This window comes from Piliocolobus tephrosceles, chromosome 20, assembly GCF_002776525.5.
Source record: "Piliocolobus tephrosceles isolate RC106 chromosome 20, ASM277652v3, whole genome shotgun sequence".
Classification (NCBI taxonomy): Eukaryota; Metazoa; Chordata; class Mammalia; order Primates; family Cercopithecidae; genus Piliocolobus; species Piliocolobus tephrosceles.
Genome location: NC_045453.1, coordinates 14,275,505 through 14,295,247, shown reverse-complemented (window position 1 = coordinate 14,295,247; position 19,743 = coordinate 14,275,505). Strand labels below are relative to the sequence as shown.

General features: G+C 42.8%; 1 protein-coding gene across 2 annotated transcripts in view; it reads left to right on the top strand.

The window, feature by feature from the left end:
- CHD6 (chromodomain helicase DNA binding protein 6) overlaps positions 1-19,743 on the top strand; it is a 211,496-nt gene that overhangs the window by 144,850 nt on the left and 46,903 nt on the right. For both annotated transcript variants that reach the window (XM_023227895.2, XM_023227896.2), the window contains 6 exons: positions 10,960-11,124; positions 12,403-12,582; positions 13,652-13,762; positions 15,765-15,967; positions 16,677-16,876; positions 17,604-17,763. In XM_023227895.2, coding sequence (XP_023083663.2) covers positions 10,960-11,124; positions 12,403-12,582; positions 13,652-13,762; positions 15,765-15,967; positions 16,677-16,876; positions 17,604-17,763 — 1,019 coding nt within the window. The remainder of the gene's footprint in view (positions 1-10,959; positions 11,125-12,402; positions 12,583-13,651; positions 13,763-15,764; positions 15,968-16,676; positions 16,877-17,603; positions 17,764-19,743) is intronic.

The following is a 19,743-nucleotide window of genomic DNA, read 5'->3' as shown; positions in this document are numbered from 1 at the left end:
GACTGGGCAACAAGAGCAAAACTCCATCTCAAAAAAAAAAAAAAAAAGAAGAAGAAGAAGAAGAATGATGGGAGTTCTTTGCTCTGATTTAGATAAGAGTGGTCTAGGAAGACTTCTTTAAGAAGATGACATTTGAGCAGAAATAATGAAAAGGATCTTAAATTACGAGATAAGAAGGAAGAATGTTCCAGACAGAACAAAGAGTATGACCATGTAGAGTGGGATGTAAATAGGTGGCACCCCTGAAGCTCAGGATGGGACAGGCACTTATTACACAGCACCAGTCCTAAACAGAATGAATCAGGTTCCTTTTGAGTATGCTGCTGCCTCTCCTTGTCAATGTCCTCTATTTTTTTTTTTTTGACTCCTTTCTGCTGCCCAAAAGCACCCCTTTCCCATTCTGTGAATTCATCTGTCCTTCCTGTTCTCAGCTAGTTCTTGACTTATTTACCTGACAGATTTAACCTTAGAGAGGGTCTTGCTATGTTGACAGCCCAGACTGGTCTCAAACCCCTGGCCTCAAGCAGTCCTGCCTCAGACTCCCAAGGTACTGGGAAGATGGGCAAAAGCCACAACACCCAGCCTGGTTTTTTGTTTGTTTGTTTGTTTGTTTCATTGTCAGAACATCGTTACTCATTTCTCTTTGGCCTTTGCCCACCACAAATGTATTAAAAAATAAAGAACAAATTGTGAGCCCGCAAATCATTAGAGCTCTATAATTTTCTCCAGGTATTAGGGCTGGGGTATTGTAGCACCACCGCCCCCTAATTGTGTTTTACTCCAAAGGTTTTTATATTTATACCTTTGCTGATGCATTTCCTTTGAACTTCATCTGAGTGCCTGGCCCTGGTTCTGAATGTTTCTTTCTCTACCTCGTGTTTTTCTGGTCGAGTTCTCTTAGGAAAATAAAGAATGGTTTGAGATTTGACTGTAAAATGATGAGTCTCTTAAATGTGATGGGACTCACCCTGTTGTCCTTCAGGTAAGTCATCTTGGGGGAGAACATGTTTATTTCTGTGTAATTTAGCTGCTTATGGCCTCGGCTCTCCCAAACGGGTTTATTTTTCTTGGTTAACAAGTCCAGAGGTAGGCAGTTGAGGACTAATGAGGCGACCTCATAGTGTCGTCGGAGTCCCGGGTTCTTCCTGTCTTTCTGCTCTACTGGCCTCAGTATGTGTGGTTTACAGCCTCTTGGTTCCATCCCAGAAAGGAAAAATAAGGAAAGAAGGCATGTTGGTTTTTACAGGAAAGCAGAACTTTGGCACATATCTTCAGGAGGCTCTATTACACCTCATTGTCTAGGACTGTATTACCTGGCCATCCCTGGGAGGCTGGGAGTGTTTTGGTTGAACATGTTGCTGCCCTGTACAAGAATCAGGGTTCTGGTAATGAGCAAGAAAGAGATGGATGCTACGAAGGCCATTAGCAGTGTCTGCAGGGCTCCTCCATGATACTTTTGCTCAGAACTTTTCAACTCCCTCTTGTAATTACCCTCAACACTGTATGAGCCAGAAAAAGAAATCAGGGTCAGTACTTAAGAGCCATAAAAGATTACTGCCTTGAAGGTCTCATAAACCATATTGGTTAGCTTGATCACTTCCTTAATTTGCAGAATCATTCATCAAACATTCTCCCAGTAGCAGAGATTTGCTGCCGCTAAAGATACAGAAAGAAGGTCCAGCAACAAATTATAATAGCCAAAGACTACACAACTCTATTGTTCAGCAATAGATGACTAATTGAATAAACTGTAGTATATTCAGCTTTGAAAAAAGAATGAAGAATATCACTGTATCCTGCTATGGAATTGTACCCTGGATATATTGTTAAGTGGGGAAAAAAATAGGGTGGAAGAAGTTTGTACTGTATGCTAGCGTTTATCTTAAAAGGCTGTGTATCTTTGTATCTGTCTGTCCCTTCCCTACCGAAGATAAAACTAAAACAAACTTCGTGTGTGTTTTTGTTTTTGTTTTTTTGAGACGGAGTCTTGCCCTGTTACCCAGGCTAGAGTGCAATGACGCGACCTCGGCTCACTGCAACCTCCACCTTCTGGGTTCAAGCAGTTCTCCTGCCTCAGCCTTCCGAGTAGCTGGGATTACAGGCACGTGCCACCACACCTGGCTAATTTTGTATTTTTAGTAGAGACGGGGTTTCACCACGTTGGCCAGACTGGTCTCAAACTCCTGACCTTGTGATCCGCCCACCTTGGCCTCCCAAAGTGCTGGGATTACAGGCATGAGCCACCGCACCCGGCCTACAAACTTCGTTTTTAAATGGTTACCCTTAGAGAACAGGATGGAAGTGACAGGGAAATAAACTAGTTTTTCCAAATATGCTGTTTTGTGTATTTGACTTTGGAACCATTTTAAGTATTTTACCTCATTATTAAAACAAAATTAATTTTTTAACCTTTTTAAAAAGTTGCAAAAATTATGTAGAATTCCGATGTACACTTCACCCAGCATCCCTTAATGTTGACATTTTATATAACCATAGTGTAATGATTGAAACCAAGAAAGCAACATTGATATGATACTCTTTAACTAATCTACAGACCTTATTCATATTCATTCCTTCAGTTTCCTAGAAATATTTTCTTTTTTGGCCCAGTATCCACATTCCATTTAGAAGTTAGGACTCCCTAACCTTCTCCAGTCTGTAACAATTCCTTTGTCTTTCCTTATCTTTCATGACCTTGACACTTTTGAAGGGTACTGACCAGCTGTTTTGTGGAATGTTCTCAGTTTGTATTTGCCTTATGTTTTCTTATGGTGAGATTTGAGGTTACACATTTTAGGCAAGAGTATCATAGAAATCATATTACGTCCTCCTCAGTGCATTTTATCAGGGAATGCATGATATGACTACATCTTATTACTTGTGATGTAACTTTGATTACTTGGTTAACGTGCCATCTGCCAAGTTTTTCCACCATAAAATAACTGTATTTATCTCTAAAAATTAGTATCTTCTGAGTGAATATTTTGAGACTCTTATCCTGGTTTTCGTCCTACTTCTGTTCGTTAATTTTAGCTTCCATCAGTGGTTCTTGCTTTCAGTAAATTATTACCATGGTGTTTAGCTGATGGTAATTTTCTATTCTCATCATTCCTTCTACATTTATTAATAAGAATTCTATTATAACAAAGTTGTCCTTTGTCTCCCATTTATTTATATCATTATTGACTTGTGGATATTTCTTTTATTTTATAATCCATTACTCTATTTTGTTTTCAGATTGTTCAGATTTGGCCATTGGTAGCTCCTTCACATTGGCTTCTATGTTTTTTTGACATGCTCCCATCGTTTTCTGAGTGCTTTTTTACTTTCTGGCACCATGAGATGTTCAAGTCCATGTTACATTTTTCCTGCCCCCGCCTTGGAATTGACCATTCTCCAACGATCCTTGCTTGCTTTTACTTGAGAATAGCATTTAGAAACCAAGCTCTGGCTACTAGGTATGCCCACTGCTACTGGAATGTTATTGCTTCTAGAACCTCTGTGCACATGAAGCTAGGAAATAGATGTATGCATACTTACACAAGCACTTAAACCACACAGCTATATTTATTCTGTATATATTCATCCATAGTGAATTTTCTGATTACAGTGTGGCATCACAGCGTTCATTATAGTCTCCTCCTCTTCCTTATTTGTGACTTCTTTCTCTGGCAGGATGAAGCCTGGACCTTGTTATCATAACACGGTATATTTACTCATTTATTTCATCCTAGTATACACATCAAGTAGTTTTAGAATTGCCAACCCATATTTTGTGAAAAATACATTTACCAGAATATAATGTTGGTCTATAATAGGTTTTGGGCTTTAGTATTACAGTATATAATCAGAATACTATTTGCCAAAGTTGCTTCGTTTAGTTGTTTTCTTCACCACCTGCTTCAGTGTGGTTAAATTAATAGGGGGAAACATCAATTCCTAAAACTCAAAAGCAAAATGAAACAATTGAATCTAGCTGTGTATCAAGTGAATAGCATATAACTCATAGAAAAGGATTATTTCAAGGCTCTATATTTGATGTTTATACATTTTTATTTCTATATAATTTCATTTTGCAACTCCAGTGTACCCTTTATCCAGATTCACCAGCTGTGTTTACATTTTGCCTCATTGACTATCATTTTTGCCCTTTCTCACTCTCTCCTTTGTGTCTCTGTCCCTTTCTTTCTCTGAGTACATGTATAGACACCTACATCACTTTTTGACTGAGATATTTGAGAGTAAGTTGCAGGCACTGTACCCCCTTGTCCTCTAAATACTTTCATTGTATATTTCACTAAGTACAAGGACTTTCTCTTGTTTATTCACAGTTCAGTTCTCAGAATCAAGAAATAAAAATACTGTTCTCCAATCCACAGTTCATATTCAAGTCTTATCATTTGTTTCAACATATTTTATAGCTGTCATTTCCCCAGTCCAGGATCCAATCCAGGATCGCCCATTGCCTTTAGCTGTCGTGTCTCTTTAGTCTCCGTTAATCTGGATCAGTTCCTCAGTTTTTCTTTTTATTTTATGACCTTCAAGCTTTTGAAGAGTACTGGCCAGTTTTTTTGTAGGTTGTCCCTCAGTTTGAATTTGTCTATATTTCCTCAGGGTTGGATCTAAGTTTAGTACTACCACAGAACTGACACAGCCATCTCAATGTATCACATCAGGAATAGCATGGTGTCCATTTGTCTGATGATGGTAACTTTGATCACTTAGTACAGTGATGTCTATCAGATTTCTCCACTTATAAAGTTTCTGTTTTTCCCTTTGAAAATAATAAGTAATTTTGGAGAAATAAATTGGAACTGTACCTATTCCTCATCAAAGTATCATCCATTGGTTTTAGCATCCATTGATTATTTTTGGCTGAATCGGTCATCACTTTGATGGTTACAAAGTGGTGATTTTCTAACTGTCGCTCTGAACTGGTTAGTTAGCATTCTACTATAAGGAAGAGTGTTCCCTTTTTCTCCCATTTATTTATGTCAATATGAATACATGGGTTCTTTTTTTATGTAGTGAGTTATAATCTGTTACTATCTTTATTCAGATGTTCTGTTCGTATAGTTCTAGACTTAGCCAGTGGAGTCTCTTCAAGCTTTAAGTGTTATTCTCACATGTCTCTCTCATTCATTGAGTACTTTGTTAAATCTGACACAGTAATATGTTTCAGACTTATTCTATACTTTCTCTACCACAGCCCTAGCTACAGTTAGCCATTTCTCTAGCACCCTGTGTCTCTGTTGTATAGAAAATGATTTTTAGCAATCAAGATTCAGGAGTTAGGTGCATTCATTGCTACTGCCATGATGTTTCTTCTAGGCCCTCCCAGTGGACATAGCTGGAATACACACAGAAAGAGAGACTATAAATATGCATATGTGTAAATATATGCATTCATTTGTATATGTGTGTATACACACAAGTGCATACATAAACATGCATATCCATATCTATTTCTGTACCTTTATGTATATGTATGTGTGTGTATAAATACACATGTACACCTTACCATGAGTTAACACTGATACCTCCAGTTCATTCTAGCACCACAGATTTTATTTTAGTTTTCTTCCTTTCCATGTTTATAATTTCCTTCTCCAACAGTGAAAGCCCTTACTTTTGCTACCCCCAGTATCTTTACTCATTTGCTGAATCCTAGATTAAACAGAAAGTAGTTTGAGGATTGCTAACCTTGCAACTATAGAAAAGAAACCTACTTTCAAGTGTGTATTTAAAACACTATACATACTTAACAGGATATAACCCTAAGTGGCTGGGGGAGAGAAAATCTTGCATGTTTTTGGTAATTATGTTTCAAATGAGTTGTAATGGTATTGGTTTTCTGAAAATGTTATGTTATGGGACAAATCAAATGAGTACTGATATTGGTGTGGTTGAAAATTGAGTTTTTCAACATGGTTAAAGAAATACAAATGTGAGGTTGATGAAACTAAAATCCCTCAATCATAATTTGAACTAAAAATATCAGTATGACCTCATGATGTATTTTGTTTTATATATGCATATGTTTATATACACTGTGCACACACCAGCACTTCCTGTATTTGCCCACTGAGTAGGCCCTGGAAACCATGACCATCCCTAGTAGCAGGGACCTCCCCTAGGACATCCAGATTGTTTTCTATAAGTTTTCTGCTCCTATCTATGACTAGACTGTTTCTCAGCCACTTGCCCTGCAGCCTGGCAAGAGAGAGGAAAAATTAGCTATTCCCATGCTATGAAGACCTTTGCTCTGGTCTTCCTGGTGACTCTGCTGTGCACAGAGAGCCCAGGGTCTGTTCTGCTGCCCATGCTTGGTGGCCTCACACATAAGCCCTTGCCTGCCAGCTATGTGCTCCTTCCTCAGTGGGGTCTGGGTCTCCCAGGAAGTGACCAGCATTGTTGAGTCTAAGAAAGTTACAGTGGAGAACAAGTTCAGCCCTCCCTCCTGCCCCAAGAACAACTTGGTAAATCAGGATGTATTGGTTCATTTTCACACTGCTGATAAAGAAATACCAGAGACTGGGAAGAAAAAGAAGTTTAATTGGACATACAGTTCCACATGGATGGGGAGGACTCAGAATCATGGTGGGAGGCAAAAGGCTCTTCTTACGTGGAAGCAGCAAGAGAAAATGAGAAAGAAGCAAAAGCAGAAACCCCTGATGAGCCCATCAGATCTCATGAGACTTGTTAACTATCGTGAGAATAGCATGGAAAAGACCAGCCCCCACGATTCAATTACCTCCCCCCCGGATCCCTCCCACAATGTGGGAATTCTGGGAGATACAATTCAAGTTGGTATTTGGATGAGGACACAGACAAACCATAACGCTCTGCCCCTGGCCCCTCCAAATGTCATGTCTTCACATTTCAAAACCAATCATGCCTTCCCAACAGTCCCCCAAAGTCTTAACTCATTCAGCATTAATCCAGAAGTCCTCAGTCCAAAGTCTCATCTGAGACAAGGCAAGTCCCTTCTGCCTATGAGCCTGTAAAATCAAAAGCAAGCTAGTTACTTCATAGATATGATTTGGATACAGGGATTGGATAAATACAGCCATTCCAAATGGGAGTAATTGGCCAAAACAAAGGGGGCCCATGCAAGTCTGATATCCACCGGAGCAGTCAAATTTTAAGGCTCCAAAATGATCTCCTTTGACTTCAGGTCTCTCATTCAGGTCATGCTGATGCAAGAGGTGAGTTCTCGTTGTCTTATGCAGCTCCACCCGTGTGCCTTTGCAGGGTACAGACTCCCTCCCAGCAGCTTTCATGGGCTGGCTTTTACAGGCACACAGTGCAAACTGTCAGTGGATCTGCAGTTCTGGGGCCTGGAGGATGGTGCCCCTCTTCTCACAGCCCACTAGCCAGTGACCCAGTAGGGACTCTGTGTGGAGTCTCCAACCCCACATTTCCCTTCTGCACTGCTCTAGCAGAGGTTCTCCATGATGGCCCCGCCCCTGCAGCAAACTTTTGCCTGGACATCCAGGCGTTTGCATACATCTGAAATCTAGGTGGAGGTTCCCAAACCTCAATTCTTGACTTCTGCGACCCTCAGGCTCAACACCACGTGGAAGCTGCCAAGGTTTGGCGCTTTCACCCTCTGAAACCACAGCCTGAGCTGTGCGTTGGCCCCTTTCAGCCACGGCTGGAACAGCTGGGACAGGGCAACAAGTCCCTAGGCTGCACACAGCACAGGGACCCTGGGCCCAGCCCACAAAACCACATTTTCCTCTTAGGCTTCCAAGCCTGTGATGGGAGGGCTGCCATGAAGGTCTCTGACATGGCCTGAAGACATTTTCTCCATGCTCTTGGGGATTAACATTAGGCTTCTTGTTACTTATGCAAATTTCTGTAGCCAGCTTGAATTTCTTCCCAGAAAATTGACGTTTCTTTTCTATCGCATAGGCTGCAAATTTTCCAAACTTTTATTCTTTCCTTCCCTTATAAAACTGAATATTTTTAACAGATCCCAGGTCACCCCTTGAACACTTTACTGCTTAAAAATTTCTCCCACCAGATACCCTAAATCATCTTTCTTAAGTTCAAAGTTCTGCAAATCTCTAGGGCAGGGGCAAAATGCCACCGATCTCATTTCTTAAACATAACAAAAGTCACATTTGCTCCACTTCCCAACAAGTTCCTCATCTCCATCTGAGACCACCTCAGCCTGGACTCTGTGTGGGGGCTCCGACCCCACGTTTCTCTTCCGCACTGCTCTAGCAAAGGTTCTCCATGAGGGCCCCACCCCTGCAGCAAACTTTTGCCTGGACATCCAGGCATTTGCATACATCTGAAATCTAGGTGGAGGTACCCAAACCTCAGTTCTTGACTTCTGTGACCCTCAGGCTCAACACCATGTGGAAGCTGCCAAGGTTTGGTGCTTTCACCCTCTGAAACCATTCCATATCTTTGTCAGCATTTTGGGCAAAGCCATTCAACAAGTCTGTAGGAGGTTCCAAGCTTCCCCATATTTTCTTATCTTCTTCTGAACCTTCCAAACTACTGTTCCAACCTCTGCGTGTTACCCAGTTTCAAAGTCGCTTCCACATTTTTGGGTATCTTTTCAGCAATGCCCCGCTCTACTGGTACCAATTTACTGTATTAGTTCGTTTTCATGCTGCTGATAAAGGTATATCCAAAACTGGGAACAAAAAAAGGTTTAATTGGACTTACAGTTTCACATGGCTGGGGAGGCCTGAGAATCATGGCAAGAAGCGAAAGGCTCTTCTTATGTGGCGGTGGCAAGAGAAAAATGAGGAAGAAGCAAAAGTGGAAATCCCTGATAAAGACATCAGATCTTATTAACTATCACGAGAACAACACTAGCAAGACTGGCCCCTGTGATTCAGTTACCTCCCCGCTGGCTCCCTTCCACACACATGGGAATTCTGGGAGATAAATTCAAGTTGAGATTTGGATGGTGACACAGCCAAACCGTATCATAGGATATGCAAATTTTGGGCACCAAGATGAACTTCAGGCTTTCTTATTGCAAGGAGGACCTCTATAACACAGTGGACCAAGTGGTAGGAGGTGCCTGGGATCCACCCTCCTTTAACCCTGCTCTAATGATATTTTCCTGTACCCCCTGCCCCAGTGGCTTCTCTTCTGTCCCAGTACTTACTGGGCTTCTTAGTCTTTGGGTCACTTTAGTACTGAATTATAGGAATTCTGGTGTCATTTTCAGCCATGAGGTTAGGGGAAGAATATGGGCAGGGTATGGATGGAGGCTTCCATATCCAGGGATTCTGGCACTGGGTGAGCCCCTTATGGGCAAACATAGAATTCCTGCTTAGACTTACCCCTTTCTCTCGGTCCAGTAACTTCAAATCCAACTCAAACAGCCTGGCCTCAGACATGGGGGACACCCATTGCTTGCAATTCTGGACTCCAGGATCGAGATCATGGGGCAGAAGCAGAAGTACAAGGCTCCAGTCTTGCTCTGCCACTCACGGAGGAGCAAAGGCCACGTTTCTTACTGCTCTGGGCCAAGATAAGGAAGGACCTTGGGTGTCCAATGATACCCACAGGGCTCACTCACATGGTGTGGCCACCTCTTCCTGTCGGTGTCAGTAATCACCCTTCTGCTTGCTTACTCGGGGGAAAAACATTTCCACTAAAAGAAACTAGGACTCCTGGAAACATAATGGCTGAAGCCAGGTCTGGACAGGAAATGTATAAGAGGAATGTAGAATATGTTGAAAGGAAGGGAACTATCAAAAGACTACTAGTCTTTGATATAACATACAAACATAAATGTACACATATCCATACCTATTTCTGTATCTGTGTATGTGTACGTATATGTGTGTATATATACATATACACCTAACCATGAGTTCATACTGATACCTTCAGTCCATTCAAATACCACAGAGTTGATTCTCATCTTCGTTTTTTCCACATTTGAGTAGGTCGTGTTGAAGGAACTCAGGAGCCAACCTAGTGAGGCTCCTGTGGGCCAACTGTAAACAGCAATAAGAATAACTGCAGTGCAGTAAAACATGGCAGATATATTTAAATGCATGCTTTCATTGTATCCTATAAAGAAGTAATTTAAAAAATTTCATTGCTCACTTTTTGGGATGTTATTTTGGAAACTGATTACATAAAGAATCAAATATTTAGCTTGCCCCGCCTATATGAACTGTACATTAGGGTAGACCCTTATGAATTAACAGATCTAGGCATTGATCATCAATTCAAAAGAAAGATGACCAGATACCATGTGCCTCTTGATGGATATTCAGATGCTCAAATCCTAAGCTGATCAAGTTCCAAGGTAGAACTCCTAGTTTAGAGAAAATACAGGGAATAAAGGCACCTGTTCAGTGACACAGCAGAAATGCAGTTGTTTTTAAGTGTGGCAATGATAATATATATTTTACAAGAGTTTGTATCTTTAGAAATGTGTATTGAAATATGTAAGCATGAAACAGTATCATGCTTAGGATTTACTTCCTAACAATCTGGGAGGGTGGAGTGGTAAAAATAAACAAGATTGTCCATAAGAGGTCATTATACTGTCCTGTATTTTTGTCTATGCTCGAAAATTTCAGTAGCAAAATTTTAAAAATAAATTTTTAGTGCTACCAGCTTCGAAGCATATCTTCCAAGAGGACAGGACAGCATCCTGGGAATGTGTGCCACTCACAAGGTGCCTTGCACAGACCACAGCGGGGCGGGGGCACAGGATGGGACACCATGTCCTTCTCATTGCTTTATCCCTGGCACACAGTAGTCAGTACACAATGGGAAAAGAAATGAATGGCCACGGAGGTGGCAGTCAACCTTTGGGTATGAACTGTGTTCTGAAATCAGTCCCATTACTTGTGACCGAGAGCTGGTCACTCACACCACATGACATGTAAGCACTCCCCTATTTCCAGGGCTGCTGCCGTTTTATATATATGGTGACGTGATGTATATGACCCTTCTTCTTCCCAGGCTCAGGCCCGATGTCACCGCATAGGCCAGAGCAAAGCCGTGAAGGTGTATCGCCTCATCACTCGAAATTCCTACGAACGTGAGATGTTTGACAAGGCCAGCCTAAAGCTGGGTCTGGACAAGGCTGTTCTTCAGGACATCAACCGAAAGGGCGGCACCAATGGGGTGAGTGTGATGGGACTACTATGGAGTCTTAAGGAGCATTGGTCGCACAGCCCAGGCGGGCTTCTCTTACGGCTGTTTCAGGGTTCACTTTCGCTGCATTGAGCCAGCCCTCACGTCGTTATTGGGTAATTCCCTACAACCAGGCATGATTCAGAGTCAGGTCTCTGTGTTTTCTAGGTGGTTAAAGAAAATCTGTAGAAGGAGTTATGAGGTAGGATTGCCCAGCTTGGTGTAACATTTCAGTAAACAGGTTTTAACCGTGCTCATTAGAAGCTAGTAGATCTTAACATTGTATTTGTTACTGTGCCTTATCTCATACCTCAGACTTTGAGCTCTGAGAGTGTACTGGGACCAATTTTATCTGTGTCCCCTCGGCCCCTAACAGTGCTTGGCGTATTAGAAACATAAAGTGCTGGATGGTCAGTAAACGAATGAATAAATTAGCAGCTTAAAATAAGGCAGTTAAAATATTTTTCTCCCTCTAGGGGCATAAGAATTGCAGCTAAGATTCTTAAATTGTCTTAAAGTATAGTCAGACAAAGCAGAATATCTCCTTAATCTCTGGGCTCAGGGCATCAAAGATTGGATGCTTAAACCTTCTAAATGAGTTGTCTTTAGTCCAGATGTTCCATATCCTCTTAGCTATGCATATGTTGCTAAGTATAATACTTCAAGTTAGTCATGCAGAGAGTCATGGAATTCTCTCTTGTGATTGATATAAAGAGAACCAGATTCTTAATTAGAACCAGAAAAGGGTGTTTGGAACCCCATTTCCTGTTTTCCTCAAGAGTTGAGAAGATCACATTTGTCATGGGATCATTTTTTTTTTTTTTAGTTGAGAAATGACTTCATTTACAATACTAATATACGTATTTATTTAATAATGAATAAATCATTGTCTGCTTGTTTGGTACATCTGGAGGTTTTAAAGTTATTTTATATAACTAAAATATAAAGATGTCAAAAATATCATCTTCAATGGTGCATAATTGTAGTGGCTTGTGACATTTGATAATAACCAACGTCCTGAAGAATGTTAGGGACCTTGGATCATGTGCTTGGCTTTATTTCAGAGCTGCCTATAGAGGACTGTATGCCTGCCCTCCCCAGAGTGTCGCATCTGGGTTTTCACTAGCTGAAGTTTGTTGCCCACGTCCTTTGTTCTTCTGACGTGCAGTTTGTGGAGGAACTATGCACTGAACCACAAAAAACAGATTTGAGGCTGTTTTTCTTCTATATATTTTCCACTTTGTGAGTAGCCTTTGGTGACCTGTCCAGGTACAGCAGCTCTCAAAAATGGAGGTGGAGGACCTACTCCGGAAAGGTGCTTATGGAGCCTTAATGGACGAAGAAGATGAAGGTTCCAAGTTCTGTGAGGAAGACATAGACCAGATTCTGCAGAGGAGAACGCACACCATCACCATCCAGTCTGAGGGGAAAGGGTCCACTTTTGCCAAGGTACAGGGCCTTCTCTGCAGAGCTGTTGGGGGTGGGAGAGAAAAAAAAATGTTTGTTCTCTGAAACCCATTAGCAGGGCTTCTCTTTCTCTGAATGCAAATCCTACAAATTGGCTGCACATTTAGTCTGTGTGCCTATCTAAAGATATAGATCCTTAAAGGAGGAAGGAAGTCTGAATAGGTAGTCAGGGGCTATACAAAGAAAATACCACTCCTCATCTTTGAGAGCTGATCTTTAACAGACAGAATAAACACTCCTGTTCTCAGTTGTCTCTATTTGCAAGGACTGCTCTGAAACCTTCCAGTGGACATCTTGATTTCCTTATAGACCACTTCTTGATCACCGATAGAGAGTGGAAGCTCCAGTGAACACTCCATTCTCCAAACTCAAACAATTAGTTTGTTTATTTAATGGGAAAGAGATTTTACTTAAAATTCCCAGCTTCTAGTCTGGGTGCCTCTTTTCTCCGCTGTTGAGGCCACTGGATTTAAAACTTAGCAGATCACTCTCAGGTTTTCCGTAGCCACAGCCACTGCTGAGTCCTGTGAGAGCTTTGTGACCTGTTTGATTAAATCTCCTGTTTGGTAACACCTGGAAGTTTTTTAGTGGGATGTTCTGTGTTTTATAAGGAGAATATGGGTGAACGATCCCTTGTCTCTACACCTCATACTGCCCAGCCCAGTACCTTTTCCATAGCAGACATTTGGTAACTGTTGCACTGAAAAAAAAATCTAGAAAAGTTTTAAGAGTTAACTCTTTCATAGGGAACACCAAGTGGCACATTGCCATTGTCTTCCAGGGTTTGCCTTCCTGCTTCCAAGCTTAAGCGCCAAAAAAAATGATCCCTTCAGTTGAAATTGTAATTTGCTCACCCAATCTTTAAAATAAAAGGAAAAAGAAAGAATAACCTTGAGATTTTCACATTCATTTTGGAAGCCCTGTTAAGGGTTTGATTTTGAATGCAAATAGATAATATACTTAGGTTTCTCCTGTATTTGAAGCAACACTGGTGTTTTATTAGTTTGTACTGTGTTCAAGCACAGTTTATTAATTCTTGTCTTCTTCACAGGCTAGCTTTGTGGCTTCAGGAAACAGAACAGATATTTCTTTAGATGATCCTAACTTTTGGCAGAAATGGGCTAAAATAGCTGAACTGGACACTGAAGCAAAGAATGAAAAGGTACAGCATAATAATATTTTATTCCATGGAACATTCACTTATGTCATACATGATAGTAAATTCCTACACAGCTCAAGTCATTATTTACTCTTGAGTCTTGGTTCTTAAATGATATTTGTACCATACTTAAAGTATGCCTGGCGCATAGACAACACTCAGTAAATCTTAACTGTTGTCATTTTTAAACGGCCATTCAGTCTGTTGGGCACCTGGGAAATTAGATGAAGGCAATTAGAACTGGAACTGGACACAGGGTCAAGTTCAGGCCTCTGTCTCAAGCCAACATTCTGTCCCTTGCATGTGACTATTTTATTTCTATTTCAACACTTCCTGTGAGAGAAACTTCACACATAATAGGAAGAGGGAAAAAGCATGACAAAAGTTTGTTGGCTTTACCTCCATTCTTTCAGTGTCTCATGTTTTCTTAATTCTAAACATGAGAAAGAGAATGGACTTTGGAGTGAAACCAGAGTATGCCTTTGGATGAAGTACTTGACCCCAACTGAGATTAGTAGAAGAAGAGGTGGTGAGGCCCACACTGTGGGGTTACAAGGTAGCATTTGTGGATATAACTGGCACCAGTGCCCAGCCCACTGTGAGGCACCTGTTAAATGTTGGTTTCCCTTCCTTCATCTCTGACCCTGTCACCTCACTTCAGGATGAGTGTCTTCTCAGGTAAGTATTGAACTCTCATGATTCCACAGACCCGGGAGACAGTCCCTCCTTGTAGCTAGCTAATTCAGTAACCAGCACCCAGCCAGAACCACCACAGGTTGCTTAATCCACCCTCTTTTCTCCTATAAATAGAAATGCTGGCCGGGCGCGGTGGCTCAAGCCTGTAATCCCAGCACTTTGGGAGGCCAAGACAGGTGGATCATGAGGTCAGGAGATCGAGACCATCCTGGCTAACACGGTGAAACCCCGTCTCTACTAAAAAATACAAAAAAAAAAAAAACTAGCTGGGCGAGGTGGCGGGCGCGTGTAGTCCCAGCTACTTGGGAGGCTGAGGCAGGAGAATGGCGTAAACCCGGGAGGCGGAGCTTGCAGTGAGCTGAGATCCGGCCACTGCACTCCAGCCTGGGCGACAGAGCGAGACTCTGTCTCAAAAAAAAAAAAAAAAAAGAAATGCTGATTTTCCTCGTTTAAGAAGATCCTACAGTCCCCTTTAGTAACCTGTTCTAAGTGTTTCACAGTGTGACAATCAAGAAACTACTGTGTGTGCAGGACATTGGGTCCAAGCAGGGGAAGAAAGCACTGTGGCTCTGTAGCCAGGCAGAAGCAATTGGAGCCTTCTTTTTTGGGAAGCACAGTGATCAAAGCAGGGATAACACTGGACATTTGTTACCTGGGCTGTGTGGAGTACTCAGGAAGTTAGCCTGGCTTGGGGAAGAGGTATAGGGGGAAGGAGTGAAGAGCAGGAAGCAATGGAGACTATAGAAGACACATGGCCAGGGGAGCCATCAGAATGACTGAGGCTCCTGGGCTGGAGATGGTATTTTCAGTGAAAGGTAAAGGGTTAGTGGATAGAACCAGTCGAAGGCAGATAAATAAAGCAGGAATATGCGTTTGTCTTCAGAAAGTTGCTGAGCAGATGGAATTCTCTGGCTTGTCTTGTCTCCAGAGTGCAGACTGCTCTCTGCATGCTGGGCAGAACAGCTGGGTCTTCACCACTCCAGGCTTTCTTAGCAAGAGCTGACCACCACTTTGGTCACTAGGGGGGCCTTGCCTGCCCACACCCCGGGTAGAATGACTACAGAAAGAACAGATGGTGACAAGCAGCCCTGGGGGCCAGGGAGCACGCCAACTTGAGCAAGTCCCAGAGAATCCTGTCTGCTTGTCCTGTGGTCATGGAGACAGCAGGTGTGCTGGGAAGAGCCTTTAGTGCTGGAGGATGAGACAGGGGCATGGTTCTATCCCAAATGTGTCCTGGGGATACACTTATACATTGTGATAGGAGTAGAGAAAAGAGGACTTTCTTCCCAGTAGTCCTCTCCATTTCTAGGAAAGCTTAGTGATCGACCGACCTCGTGTGAGAAAGCAGACCAAACACTACAACTCGTTTGAGGAAGACGAGCTCATGGAGTTTTCAGAGTTAGACAGCGACTCAGATGAAAGGCCTACGAGATCCAGGCGCCTCAATGACAAAGCCAGGCGCTACCTCCGAGCGGAGTGCTTCCGGGTAGAGAAGAACCTGCTCATCTTTGGGTGGGTATTGGCTCTGCTTGGTTTTGTTGTTGTTGTTGTTGTTTGTTCCCCTCTGTTTTTCAGTCCCTAAGATTTGTCTAGCATGTCTCTGCAGTCACCTTTGGGATTATAGGGCAGAGGGGGATCTGTTGGAGCAAGAGAGAACCATGCCTTCTGCCCAGAATCCCTCTCAGTCACCATATGCTCTGCAACCACAATGCAGACATGCCATGGTTTTCTCATATGCCTGTCACAGCAAATCTCTGGTACTAATTTGCTGTCTGGTACTGATTTCCTGCTTCCCCCCAACCCCCAAGGATATATGAGGAGTCCACACAACAGATGTTATAGTCAAGGCATGAGTTGTGTGAGGCTTTGACTCTGGTAGAAATCAAAGGTTCAGCTTCTGTGAGCTCATCATTGCTTTTGAATAATGCTGCTGGACTCTTTAATTCCGAATTTATTCCCTGCTCCCAGTATTTTGGTCCCTCCGTTTTTAACAATGTAGTGGCCATATGAAGTTCTCAGTGTCCAACGTCCACCTTAGTGATATTTGGTGTGCTACAGTCAGGTGGTCCTCAAAGGCCTTTTGGGACAAAGCCCTTGGGATGATTAACAGACCTACAGAGAACAAAAGCATGTATGGCTCTTGTTTCTCCTCCTGTCGGGAGGCTGCATGCATGGCCTGGCCCATCCTCCCTCCAACACCTGTCTGTATGTCCACTGTCAGCTGGGGCCGGTGGAAGGACATCCTGACTCATGGCCGATTCAAATGGCATCTGAACGAGAAGGACATGGAGATGATTTGCCGTGCCCTCCTGGTGTACTGTGTCAAGCATTATAAGGGGGACGAGAAGATCAAGAGTTTCATTTGGGAACTGATCACACCTACCAAAGACGGGCAAGCCCAGACCCTCCAGAACCACTCAGGTGAGAGGTGGCAGGGCCACACCTAAGAAGCACAGATTCCCATGCACTTCATTCCCTCTTCCTCTGCGGGGCCGTGTTGCTGTGCTTTGGGAGACTTCTCTTTCTCAGGTGTTTTTCAGAATGTTACCAGTGGGAAAAGATGTTGCTTTCAGTTCTGCCTCAGAATCTCCCAGTGTTACCTGTGATATTTTGTTTAAGTACAACTGGGCCCTATTAAAGTTTCCCACATCGGGTCCTGCCCACTAACCTGAGTGTCACACGGGTTCCCCCTCTGAATTAGGGATGCACACCCAGTGCTCTCTGACTTGCCTTTTGCATTTCACCATCCTGTCCCTGTCCCACCTCTGTCTGTGCCTTTTCTTGTGCCACACTCCTTCTTCCCTGTCCTTGGTTAAGGCTCCCCTTGAAGTTTCAAGTCAATTACTCCTTTTCTCCCAGCCAGGTTGTAAGTTCCCAAAGGGCACAGGTTATGTTACACCTTTCATAATCTTCACAGGGTACTTGGGAAATCTTACTGACAGACTAAGTGGTCCTGGAGTTTGTTTACTAAGGAGGAGACCAAGTGCATGGCCTTCCCACCACCACCACCTATGGGCTAAGGAGTAGGGTCTGCTATCCAGACCACAGCCCAACTCTGTTCTAACAAACCCCAGACCAGCTCTGTTCTAAAACTCATGTTTAACCCCCCTTGGCTATCCACTTGCCCTATGCTCTCTTTCTGTTTCAGGCTTGTCTGCCCCAGTCCCTAGAGGGAGGAAGGGGAAGAAGACGAAGAACCAGCTGCTAATCCCAGAGCTGAAGGATGCAGATTGGCTGGCCACCTGCAACCCCGAGGTGGTCTTGCATGATGACGGCTATAAGAAACATCTCAAACAGCACTGCAACAAGTGAGTGTCCCTCCTCCCATACCCTGGTGGCAGCCCGGCTCAGGCTGCTTCGATTCCTGGGAACGTCACAGGGAGACCGCTTCATGCTCTTGTGCTACTTCTATGTGAGGTCTAGAAAGACAGGATGTGTTATCTGTGGTCTCAGCTGGGTCAGAATTCATGTTACAGGTCCTGTAACTCCTTTAACAGTACCTCTGCTCTCCCACAGAACCTGGCCCCTCTGCCATTGCATTGTATATACCCCTGAGGATTTTTCTGTTTTGACTCTCAAAAACCAGTCAGTTCATCCTCTGCCCCTGAGGTCACATTAACAAGGGCAGAACATTGTGGCCTTAGTCGCTGCCACTCTGAGCCTCCTCTTCCAGTTTGCTGTTGCCATTCATGGCCTTCAGTTATTTGACAGGCATGCATTTAAGGTGGTATGCTTTGTATCTGTAGGCTGACAGCTGGGGTTGAGTGGCATGGAGGCAGCAAAAAGAAAACAGTGATTGAAAATGAAACTTTGTTCATATGTAGTTTAGTCTTGGGGACTTGGGCATTCAGCGACAAAACAGTGGCAAGTTTGCATGTGGATATTTGCACCACTGTGCAATGTATCTGACCCTTGGAAATGATGTAATTCGTGTCAAAGTCATGCAAGAGTTCTCTTCCCAGCATTCCTGGTAGGCAGTGTGAGGGCGTCCGGTTGCACACCTCTGGTAATCAAGAATTTATTACCTTATAGGTTAAGAGCTTTTGCTTGGGTTTTCCCGTCTCCCTGTAACATCTTCTTAATGATTCTGTAGTTGTTGGGTTGTGTGGTGTTTTTTTCCTCTTTTACAGATAAAGTTTAATCCTTTCCCTTGATCACCTCAAATATTTGAAGATAAGTCTCATGCCCAATACTGTAATAAAAACTATTGTACACAAAAGTACAAGCTCTTCAGAGACAGCAGTAAGCACTCAATGTGTTGTTATTATTAGCAGGATTATTATTTAGCCATGAAATTATCATCTAAAGAACCTTTAAAAAGTGAAAAAGCACTGTTTCAAATCCAAGCTAAAAGCAGACAGGATAATGGTTATCCACTGAGGGTGGCATAGTAACTGGAAGGGAATACCAAGGGGACTTAAGGGAAAATAGTCTGCTTCCTGATCTGGATGCTGAATACACATGTATGTTTTGTTTGTAGGAATTCATTAAGTATACATTTTTGCATTGTGTACGTTATGAAAGTATATTTCACATCAGTAAAATACTTTCAAAAAGAAAAAAAGGATATATCGCCACCCAAAATATTAATGGATTGTTTTCTTTGGCTAAACCAAGGGCGTTACAAAGCTGCTGCAGCTGTGTGTCCCTTTGAGTTCAGATGCCAGCTGGGAGGAGGGGCTGGCTAGAAGGAATTGCCCGTCCATCCTCTGAATTGATTTCCCTTCCATTTGGAGGCGAATTGATTACTATTGGCTTTAAATTCTGTTCTCTCATGCCGCAGGTATTGTCAGACATCAACACATTTGTTTCTCTTTATGGAAATGGAAACAGCTCTCCCTGTCTTAAGGAGACAGACATTTTCAGGAAAGCCCTACTTTAATTGAGCTAAGTCTCAGCAGGCAGAACTCTGACATTCTGTTGCAGTTTTTACTAAGGAGGCTGTCAGCTATGACCATCTACAAATTAAGGATTGGCAGGGGTTGTAAATTCTTAAGAGTTCTTATTCTCTGGGCTTTAAAAATGAACAAACAAACAAACAGGTTGGATGCGGTGGCTCATGTCTATAATCCCAGCACTTTGGGAGGCCAGGGTGGGTGAATCATCTGAGGTCAGGAGTTCAGGACCAGCCTGGCCAACATGGTGAAACCCCATCTCTACTAAAAATGTAAAAAATTAGCCAGGTGTGGTGGCGGGTACCTGTAATCCCAGCTACTCGGGAGGCTGAGGCAGGAGAACAGCTTGAAGCCGGGAGCGGGAGGTTGCAGTGAACCAAGATTGCGCCATTG